We start from the raw sequence: 11,760 nt of genomic DNA, 5'->3' as shown, positions 1-11,760 counted from the left end.
GAAAAGTTCAAGGGGGCCGAATACTTTCACAAGGCACTGTATATATTACACTAAAATAAACTACCACTTACTACTTGTACTTGTACTACTATTCCTACTTTGTGTTTTTTCACATATCGCGGGGCTGCAGGGTACGGATCCCCTGTGATAAACGAGGGACTATTGTACTATCAGGCAGATTTTCTGATGCTCAGATCTTTTTATACTTTACATCTATACGTATTTACTGTACGTGTTTTATCTTTAACCAGCTACTGCCCTCAAACAGTACCCCCATGCTCTGAAGTCGCACTTTTCAAACAGCCTGAAGCTCTTTGTTTTTATGTTTTGCTAATGGGCTCTTAAGAGACGCCATCATCCCACTGGGCTTATCTGCATCACCAAATGCTCTGTTATTAATGGGCTTGAAGATGCTCATCGGATTCAGAGGAAAACAATCCTCCTCCTGTCAGCCCCGGCCTGAGCAGCCCATCGTATTTAGAATGACGAGTGGGTTGATGCTGCTTAATGATGGAAAAAGAAAGTACACTTCTGGTCACAGAGCTGAAAATAGTTCTGATCTACATTCAGACGTCTTCTTTGTCTCCCGTAATAATCGTTGAATGTCTATATTCTCACTGTTGTCTTTTCCCGTGTGTAAAGACAAACACTTGATTTAAAATAAAAAGCATGTTTTCCACAGTTTTATTCTCCACCGTGTGAGCCGGACTTCTTTTCAAGAGATGCGGACTGATAGTTTTTTATTTTATTTCAGTTTCAGCCATGAGATGTGCTGTTCAATGAGTTTGAAACTTGCACAGCTGGAGGATGTTTGTCTTGGTGAAAGCAGTTTAGTAACGTTCGGATGTAGTTTGAACTTATTTTTAGTTGTTTGTCAAACCTTAGTGGGTCAGGTGGTGTTTTTAAAGAGCTCGTATATGTTTTTGTTTTGTCAGAAATCTTTCCGCCATAGACTAACTACATATAATTATGACACTATTTTGATATTTGAGAACGATAAACAAACTTTGAAGAAGTAAATCTAAGTTTTTTTTTTTTTATTTATATAAAGGGAGTCGCCCAGAATATTATTAGTAAAATCTCTATTTCCTCTGTTTTTAACCCAAAAAATAAAAGCAGTCTGTTTTGGTTAGCTCTGAAATCTAAATGTTTTACCAGTATTGCTCCAGATGAAGCTGGTTCCTTTTCGATAAAACCAGTGCTCAGACTGTTGTCTGTCATTCTCATGCTAAATTAGGAGTACATTTTTAAATCAGACCTTTTAAAATATGATTCAGTTTAAACAACAAAGTCCATGCTCAATAATCCAGGTGTAAAATCCAACATTTTTCAGTCAGGTCATCTGGACAGTTTTATACCTGGATTATTGAGCATGGACTTTGTTGTTTTTAACCAGTTTGACACCACTGTCAACAAGGAAGAGGGCCGGCAATGGAGGAGGGGCGTACCAAAGAGACCATTTTATCACAAGCAGAACTGGTTTGTTCCACTTTGGAGGAAGCTGTTGGAGGAAGAATCAGTTTTGTTGTGCGTTTCCTTGACTGATGAAGCCTTCTGGATCAAAGGCGAAACGTTTCAGCACAAAAAAAGAAACCGTCCAGATGACCCGACTGAAAAATGTTGGATTCAGTTTAAACGGTATTCTATTATCATTATTCTATTATGATTAAATTATTATTGTTTAGTTTTTTATGACGTGTGCTGCTGCTGCCTGTTGTTGGCCAGGTCACCCTTGTGAAAGAGGTCTTGATGGGTTTTTATCTGGTTAAATAAAGGTTTAATAAAATATATATATATCCTGCTTGTTGTAGATAGCTCTTTGAACTATTTATACCACCATAAATTTTGTGTAGCACAGTTATCATGTGTTTTACAGTTATTAACAAGCACAAACAGCATTAGCAACGGCTAGCTGTAGCATTTCTGGTGCGTCCTGCAGCACTTCCTGTAGGAGTATGATATTTTTACAGTTTGCAGTAAATTTACAGCGATGTCCTGTAAGATTTTTGAAAACTACACATGTATTAAGTCAGCAATAATCCACTTTGGTCTCAGCTTTCCTCAAGCTAGCCATTAACTCGTCGATGTGGTCAAATTTAAACTTAATTTCTCAAAACTCGGGTTATTAAAATATCCATTTACAGCAGGTATAACATTATTAATACGTAACATTTTACATTAAACCTCGTTTCAAAAGAGCCGTATTGTTCTGTTTAGTTTTACTCCTCAGTAAGTTTGAATCTTGCCTATTTAATTGGTGCTTATGACTTACTGCTGATGTATTTTATGTTGGAGACAAGCGTCTTAACATGTAATAATTATCTATATTTGTGATATTAGGATCTTGTTAATATTCTTCCTGGTCAGCATCTAGAGGTTTTGTGTGCCCTCACACACAGACACCTGCATGGGTCCAGCTGGATATGATGACAGAGCGAGGAGTCGGGTCTCAGCTGCTGCCCGTCAGGGTTGACTGAGCCAGGTTTTAAAGGTGGGGGTAGTGGCGTGATGGAGCAGGGCATTTTTCAGCAGGCAGGAAATGGGCAGTGCGGGGTGTGCCAAGGCAGGAAGCCTGACTGAGTGCTTGTTGTACCAGCCTCCCCACTCCCACCCCACAGCCACGGCCACAGTGACGTTCCTCCATCACTACATGACTGCTGCGTTCTCAGGCCGTTTTGTGTTTCCTGTTTTCCTTCCTTCACCACTCACCTGTTGCGCACACTACAGTAGCTGGTCGTGTTGCCAGGAGACATGATATTAAACGTGTTTTTAACAGAAACAACATTTTAGAGAAAATGCCCTTTGTTCTCACACTTCATTTAGTTTGGTGACGAGTTCAATGGCTGGAATCCTTTTTTTATGTGCGTTGCATTCATCTTAGATCGTGTCATTAGTAGTTTATGAGAACATAAAAAGTAGCGTTTACATCAAATGAAAATAAAAACCATCTTTGGACAGCCCACAACTCTGTAATTCTAACATCGTCTCTCTGTATAATTCACATCATGAGAACTAGACTGTAACCTTCCAGTACGTAGTGAGATTACATTGTGCGTCTTTACGAGCACCGAGACGCCTCTTCATCAAAATGCCTGCTAAGTGTGTCCTCCCCCTCATTATGAAGACTGACTTGAGACTCAAACTTTGTCATTTGACACCTGCACAGCAGGTCTCACTGACACATTATCAGTGCTTATTGTTGCCTTCCTGCCCCCTGCGCACAGCACAACTGAACATTTATCACCTCGTCACGATCGGGGTCACTTAAGGCTGCTGACTCCACCTTAATAAGAATGCAACTCTGGGAACGAGTGCTTCTAGAGTTCCCCTTTCTCATTCCTCTCCTCTAAGGTCACATTTCCCACATTAAGTTATAAATTGCCACGCCCTGTTGTGGACTTGAACTATTCCTCAAAAATGTGATGTTTTGTTTTGCTTTGTTTTGTGTCTACGCTTTATGACCCTGACATGTCTGCAGGACGGACCTGAAATCCGATTCTCACAAATGAATCCCATGCTGTTGTGAGTGAGCGGAGCCACTCGGTGGAAGAGCAGTGCCTATGAGTCAGGGAGTGAAAGCCGTTTTATTTAGCAGGCAGAGGATGCTTCCTCTTCGGTAGACATGCTCAGGCTATGATCAGCATATCAATGCAGTCCCGTTTATTTTCTTGCAGAGGACCTGATTGGAGCTCAGATCTTTTTTAACACTATCAGTAACTCCTTGTTTGAAATATGAAGAGGTAAATGGGTTTCCTGTACTCCGCTGGTGAGTAATTAATTAAATCCTGATCACAGTTGTGAGGAGAGAAACAAAGAAGGGTCCACAAGAACGGGATGAAGGCAGCGTGGCGTAAATACCTGCCAACATTCATCAATCCACAGACTCCTCTTAAATAACTGATTACCTTTTTTAATCACCTGCATACCTCACCACTGATTTCATCTCACATCACTGGCTTGTAAAAGAGACCACCTCAGCCAACACCAGGAGTCTCAGGCAGCTGGCTCTCCCATTCAACCCAAGCACCAAGTACAAAGTCTCACTGTGGGCTAACTGGGTCATCCTCATGTGGGAACCAGTTGCACTGGCGTTTGCTCAATCATCCCTTGCTGTGTGTGTGTGTGTTCATTTGCCTGTGCCGTTCGAAAACATCCCATGAATCACTGAACAGATTTTGAGGAAACTTGCTGAAAGTAATTGTGTGTACATTTACAACAGATTTACTTTCGGGTACAACCCAGTTCAGGATTGCCGTAATTAACCCGGGCCAGGAATGGCTATACCTCAGTGAATGTTCAGATTTTGAGCAGATATTAAAATTTTGTGTGGTAGTAGCTGAAAGTCATTTACAACATACAATCCAGTCACTATATGCAAGATCAGGTGCTGACTAACATTTTAGTGCGTGGCGGTATGTCTAGGTGTAAGAAAGTTCCCCATCGTAAATTCAATCCAGTTTATTAATACAGCGCCAAGTCACAACAGAAGTCGTCTCAGGACACTGAACAGAAACATTCATATATAAAATAATAATTTAACATTATTAATCTGAGGAGCAGACTGCTTTGAGTTTAACTCCATCACAGACTCTCATCTTGAGCAAACATGAAGGAGACAGTGGAAAGAAAAAACTCCTTCATGAGGAAGAAACCTTTAGAACCAGGCTCAGGACAAGTGACCATCTGCTTCAACCAGCTGGGTTTGGTAGGAACAGGAAGGAGGAACGGATACACAATGGCAGGCAGGTCAAGAGTCGCATGTTAAGATAGAAATAATATCAAATGAAAACTATTCAGTTTTAACAATTCATTTAAGGAAATGAGGTCAATTTGTCCTCCAGTAGTTTAAGTCTATAGCAAATAACAAACCAACCCTAACTATAAGATTCATCAAAAAGGAAAGTCTTAAGTCTTCGTGCAACTTAGTTCGCTGTGGTGACCCCTAAAAAAATACGGAGCAGCCGAAAGAAGAAGAAATAAAAATAAAATTTTAAAAAAGTAAAGTCTTAATCCCAGTCTTAAAACTGGACAATGTGTCAGCCCCACAGACAGAAACTGGAAGTTGGTTCCACAAGAGAGGAGCCTGATAACTGGAAGATCTTCCTCCCATTCTGCTTTTAGAAACTCTAGGAACCACAAGTAAACCTGCAGTCTGAGAGTGAAGTGCTCTGTTAGGAAAATATGGAACTATAAGATGGAGCTAGGTTGTTGAGGGCTTTGTAGGTTAGAAGAAAGATTTTGAATTCAGTTCTGGATTTGACAGGGAGCCGATGGAGAGAAGATAAAACTGGAGAGATATGATCTCTCCCACTAACTCCAGTTAAGACTCTGGCAGCAGCATTTTGGATCAACTGAAGACGTTTTAAATAAATATTTGGACACTCAGATAATAAACCATTGTGATAGTCCAGTCTAGACGTGACAAATGCATGGACCAGTTTTTCAGCATCATTTTTAGATAAGATGTTTCTAATTTTAGTGAAATTACGCAGGTGGAAGAAGGTGGTTCTAGTAACGTTTTTAATGTGAAATTAATTAATTATTTTTAATTAAATTGAATTGCCATGCCAAAATCTGAGATGGCTGCCACCTTCAAAAGTAAGTAACATGCTGTCTTCTGTTTAGATGTGTGGCTGTACCGAGGAGTAACAAGTCTTTATCAAATAACTGGGTTACCATGTCAAAATTCAAGATGGCCACCATTGTGTGTGTGTGTGTACACTAAACAAAATATACTGGTAAATGCAACATTTTTGTTTTTGCTCCCATTTTTCATGAGCTGAACTCAAAGATCTAAGAACTTATCAATGTACACATTATACCTTTTTCTGTCAGATGTTGTTCACAGATTTGTGTAAATGTGTGTTGGTGAGCACTTCTCCTTTGCAGAGATAATCCATCCACCTCACAGGTGAGGCATATCAAGATGCTGATGGGACAGCATGGTTGTTGCACAGGTGTGCTTTAGGGTGACCACAATAAAAGGCCACTCTGAGTGTGCAGTTTGATCACGCAGCACAATGCTACAGAAGATGAGATTAAAGATTAAACCTTTAAACTCGGCATAGTTTAATATGGCCGCCACAACAAATTGACATTAAAAAACACAAACATGACTAGAAGTCCCCCCAAAATGACAGATATTGAGTTAAAATATGGTGTGGTAGTAGCATAGCATCACTCCCAACACATGCTACTGGTGCTACATATTGCATAACATCTTTGCATAAAACTTTTCCATTACCTGGTAAAAGTCAACACTGTCAGCAAAATATCTCATAAACCACAGGACAGATCTTAACGAAACTTATTACGTTTTAGAATCACCTCAAATCAAAACGTTGGCATGAGCCAAAACAAAGCTGACTCCAACTCAATCAATTTTACATCGAGGGAGCAAAATGTTGTCGTGGTAGTAGCTGCAGGTCATCCTTAACACAGACTTTGAGAGCTGACACTTCTTGGAAGGTATTGAATGAGGACGCACACATATTAATTTCTCAGGTTTGACCAAAACGATGATCAAAATAAAAGTGTTTTTGTTTGAAACTCTGGTATAAACAGCATCACGTACTCCTTTAAGAAATCCAGTAATTCTCAGTCGGGTCATCTGGACGGTTTCTTTTTCTTTTGAGCATGAACTTTGTTCCTTTTAAGAAATGCTTGTCTAGTTTCTGGGAGGAAAATACTGGTTCTAGCAGGTCGACTTTTTGCATAAATCAGAATTGGCCTGGAAACATTGATGGGTGTATCTTGAGTGTAGACGTAGGATTCCCCAAACTGAGCATGGAGTCTCTTTCACAACGGCGTCCACCTCCTGCTGACAGAACGGTGCCGGACTTTCTTCTTGTGATGCTAGGCTCCCATTTGTCTCGTCTCATTTATTGTGAGCGATCGGCGCTTCCAAACTGTCCCTGCTTTCCTCTTCTCTTTATCCCAGCCTCTTTCCTGGCCCTCTCCTCCTCCAGCTCTCCTCCTCTTGGGGAACTGTTTGTCCGAACAGCTCACTTCAAGGAGGAGGAGCAGACTCTGGAGATTAGGAAACAGAACTTCTCCTGACCTGAACTGGCTCGCCATCAGTTCATGATGCCATGCAAACGGTATCGACAGACACTTGTCTCTGGCGTTTCAGTTTCTGTTCCACTCTGTGATTGAGATTAAAGTTTTTTATTATTTAGATTTTTATTTATGTGGACCAGATGCTGTTGGAAAAACTGAAGCTGTTCAAGCTCTGAAATGATGCTGGCCTAGAACTGGACGCAGTGTTGAAAACGTTCTTATGGTTTGTTTCTTCTGACTGATTTTATCGTTTGACTGTCTGACCTTAAGGAACGTAAAGAAATGTCGAGAGGAGAGAGAACATTTCTTCCCTGCATGTGCGCAGCTGTGATCTTGACGGAAACGTCCTCCTGTTGGTGTTTTGTGCTGGCAGTTATCGTTTGAGTCAAAGCTTCATAACTTCTCCGATTATTTTTAGTATTCCCCCAAATGGTCAATCCAAAGATAAAAATCAGCTCCAGCAAACATTTTTTGTTGGAATTTATTTTATTTTTTTATTAATTTATGCTCAACAGAGAAGTATGGGAGTGGGTATTACACATTTTTGAACAAGATGTATCTAGTTTACAAATAGTAAACATAAATGGTTTGGGTATTTCACAAATTTATTCTCAGTCTTTTTTTTTTGTTCAAAATGGCACATTTTTGAAATGCTTTGCTCTTGGATGATTCAGGCGGTTTTTGAAGTAAAGGTTCTGTGAGAAATGTAATGAACAGCTCATATCTTACCTGTTATTGATGGCTGAACAAATGAATGACAAATAAAAACCTTGAATCCTCGAACGACTTAATTTTGGACAAATAAGAGTTTAATCCTGACTGGGTTGATGAGCGACCAGCTAGTTCATGAGGGGCTAAGAACAGCGCGGGTTTTTCTAGTCTTAAAACGACTCCCGTCTGAAAATATATCTCAGAAGTGCTGCAAGCTGCACCAAAAGTTCAGCGCTTCTATTTCTGCTTGCAAATCACCAAATATTTCTATGTAAGTAACTGTAAAGTGCACATTTGATGCCATTGTAAAGGTTTAAAATAGCATTCAGCTGAATCACTATGAAATCATTTATATTTGAGTACAGTAGTTCCTCTTTATTGTGGGGGTTACGTTTCGGACCCCGCCGCAATAAGTGAAAATCCGCAAAGTAGTGACTTTATATTTATCTAAGTATATATATATATATATATATATATATATATATATATATATATATATATATTAAGGCTTTCAAAACCCTTCCCACACTCTTGCAATGCTCTAAGCTCTTAAACCGACGTCATTTTAACAACACGCGTATATGTAGCTACTAAATTTCAGTCACCAGCTCTGCAGAACAGCAGCGGCTCAGTTCCGCTCCGACTTGGTTCCCTGCCAGTTCTGGACGGCTCTCTGGCTCAGGGTAGTGGCGTTGGGCTCCAGAGAAAATGCTGGACCTACAGTTAATGCGCCCTGCTCGAAAGTCCTTGTGGGCCGGCTACCAGCTGTCGGGTTCGCTGATGCTTCTGTGGGTCCGGCTCTGGTCTGGTTCCGTGTGGCTCTCTGAATCTGCTGGGCGCCGTAGTCACCGTAAATGACCAAACTTTTTCGGATCAGATCAGAACTTTCCATCTACGTATTTCCGCAGAAGGCAACGGGGCTTCTGGGAAATGTAGTCCTTATGAGTGGTGATACGGTGTAGGCTTATTGAGAGAAAAATACAAAATGGTGGCATTTGTCCAAAGTATTGTATTCTTTCGTTAACTTTTTACTGTACAGTATCCCATATTGTCCCAATCACCTGAGTAATATTAAAGTTGACAATCGTGTGTTGAGTACTTTTTTCTTTGTGTTCAATCTTACTTTGAAAAACCGCAAAAGGGTGAGTCCACGAAAGTCGAACTACGAAGTAGTGAGGGACTACTGTACAGAAGGTAGGAGCCTACATTAATGCACTTTGGTCTCAACTCAGCTCTGACTAGCCGTTTGCTCATCAGTCTACTTGAAATTAAATAACTTTTCCAAACAGGTCATTCAAAGAGCTATTTCCATCAGGTAAGAAATTATTTAAAACCTTTCTACAGAACACACTTCAACTCATTACAGTGACTAAGAGTTGTATGGGTTTACTTAATCTGAACAGAGAATTCAGTTAATTGTAAACTAATGTTGACTGTATGATCATACTGTATGACCTCTTGACCTTTTTTATGAATATTGATAACTAGGGATGCACAATATTATCGGCATGGTATCGGCCGATATTAGCGTTCAAGTTAAATATCGGACATCGGGCCAGTCCATCAAAATAACTCGCCGATATAAAAGGCATTGTTTTTGTAGGACAATCCAGTGACAGGGAAGCCTGCAGTGCCAACACAACGTGATGACGTCACGCGCACCTACCTGATCTGATCACGGCGGAGAGGAAGAAGTCAAAATGTCAGTGGTGTGGAAGGTTTTTTTTGTTGAGGATGTCAGATTCCGTTTATTTATGGACCACGTTGAGCCTCGCTACATCGTCCCCAGTTGGAGATGTTTTTCCGACGTAGCCTTACCCGAGTTACAAGCCGTCATTTCTGATGTCATTGAGAAGCTAATAGCCGATAGCACTTGGGTGAGTTTTACCACAGACATTTGGACGTCGTGTTAGCCCCGTTAGCATGATTAGTCTTACAGCACAATGGATAGACAAAAACTTTGAACTTAAAAAGTCTGTCCTTCGTGTACAAGAGTGCAGAGGATCCCACACTGCAGCTACAGGAACCTGGAACAAGCCTCCACAAGTGAGACAGCATCACAGGCGGCTAATGCTAATAAATAACATTTAACACTTTTCATTTAATATAAGTCAAAGGGCTATGCATATATATGGCTGTTACTGAATATATGTCACCAGCTGTTACAGATGTTGCACATTTTTTGTAGCAAATAAGCCTAAATAAGAGGAATATGTTCTGACAAAGGAAAGTATTTGAAACATCTGTATCGGTTATCGGCCAAATAAGTTTTAACAAATCGGCATGTCGGATATCGGCCAAAAATCCAATATCGTGCATCCCTATTGATAATCTGAGCTCTGCTGAACAGGTTTCACACTACAGATACTCTTCTGCTCCTCCACACATGGCTTGTTGGCTTGGAGCCATTTCAAGTAGTCTTGGTGCTTGCCTTCCCCACATTAAACGTTTCCTAAAGCCTATGGGGCCACGGCTTCGGTGCTTCTGTTTGTTTTATGTCGTCGGATCCTATAACTCAAGCACAGACTAATGAAAGAGAAGTCACACACAATGTTCTGGCCCTGTGTTCATGCTCTGTCACATCTCTCACCGATCAGCTCGCTGAGGCTGAGAAGCTTTACAGGCTGTAACGCTCAGACCTCTCAGCTGCTGCCGTGAATACTAACTCTTCAGAAAATGGGTCAGTCAGTCTTCTCTTTAAAACAACAACCTTGCTTCTTCCTATTTCACACAGTGTGGAAAAAAGGGAAGAAAAGAGCGGTGGAAAGATGTCAAGTTCATAATGAGATGCTTGAGTGAGGAGTCGAAGGCTGAGGTGTTCCTGTTCTCTTCTTTCCAGGCTGTCAGCATCAACAAGGCCATCAACACACAGGAGGTCGCTGTCAAAGAGAAGCATGCCAGGAATATCCTCATATTGTCTGCGTGCGGCGAGGAATTGTTTGTTTTTTCATGTGCGTGCAGAGTCTGAGGGTTACATGAGTGCAAAACAACAAACTTTGCGAGACCCCATCATGTGGATGTGATGCACATCTAATTGTTCGTCATCATACAAAAAGCTGTTTTATCAAAAACCTTCAGAGTACAAAAAGAGGTGAGAATAATTAAGATTCCTTTGTTTTTGGTTGTGATAATGCATCATAAACACCGTTTAGTACATGTCTACATTACCATAATGTTGCATTACACAGTTAATTACATACATTTTTGTGGGTTTTAAACATTAGTAGCTGCAGTGGCAGCTAGCTGTAGCCATTTTGATGCAGTCTGGGGCACTTGAGGCAAGAAACTTTTAACTTTTCTGCTGGACTAATTGAATAATGTGATATTTTAAAGCAATTTAAATATTTTTAAAATGGCATTTGAATGAACTGCAGTGAATTATTTCATACTAGTCGTTTTAAGCTAGCAGTAATTGATTTTGGTTTTAGCCCTGGTCAGACCAGTGCTTAGCTCGTCAGTGTGGTCAGAAAGAGCCCATTTCTCCAAAGTAAGATTGTTTAAACAGAAATGTGTGTCTTGTATGTTTGTACAGTTACAAAAAGCATCATCTGACCCAGCGTTGTCATCCTAATTGAAGCTGCCAGTGTCTTCTAGCAACAAGAGACGATAACATTTATTTATTTATTTATTTGTAGTATTATGAGTAGATTTATAGAAAATGTGAAGATATTTCCTCAGGATGTTAGAGGGATATAAAGAGATTCAGAGTGATCTGGGAAATAAAAATAAGTAAACGAAGCAGCGCCTCACCACCGCCACAAAACAAAAAAACCAAAGAGCACCTTGTATTCCTTGACCGTTGCTGCCACCCTGCATCTTGGGGACCCATCATGAGAAAGGGGCTCACACTTTCTGGGCTGCAGTCAACCGGCTTCCCCTGTCCAGCAACGCAGTGCTCTGCTGGAAGTTCTGCCACGTTTTCCACAAGCTGCTGCGAGACGGACACCCGAACGTAAGTAAAGACGACACAACCCGTCGTACACCGGATTA

The 11,760-nt window shown here is 40.6% G+C and overlaps 1 protein-coding gene across 1 annotated transcript in view; it reads left to right on the top strand.

Annotated features, from left to right (window-relative positions):
- Positions 1-11,760, top strand: part of hip1 (huntingtin interacting protein 1) — a gene marked incomplete in the record, with an annotated part of 62,246 nt that overhangs the window by 19,626 nt on the left and 30,860 nt on the right. The window contains 2 exon segments of the mRNA XM_037677397.1: positions 10,610-10,673; positions 11,580-11,722. Of these exon segments, the coding sequence (XP_037533325.1) occupies positions 10,610-10,673; positions 11,580-11,722 (207 nt within the window).

This window comes from Nematolebias whitei, chromosome 6 (assembly GCF_014905685.2).
Source record: "Nematolebias whitei isolate Nwh7 chromosome 6, NemWhi1, whole genome shotgun sequence".
Taxonomy (NCBI): Eukaryota; Metazoa; Chordata; class Actinopteri; order Cyprinodontiformes; family Rivulidae; genus Nematolebias; species Nematolebias whitei.
This window is presented reverse-complemented; position numbering and strand designations above follow the sequence as displayed.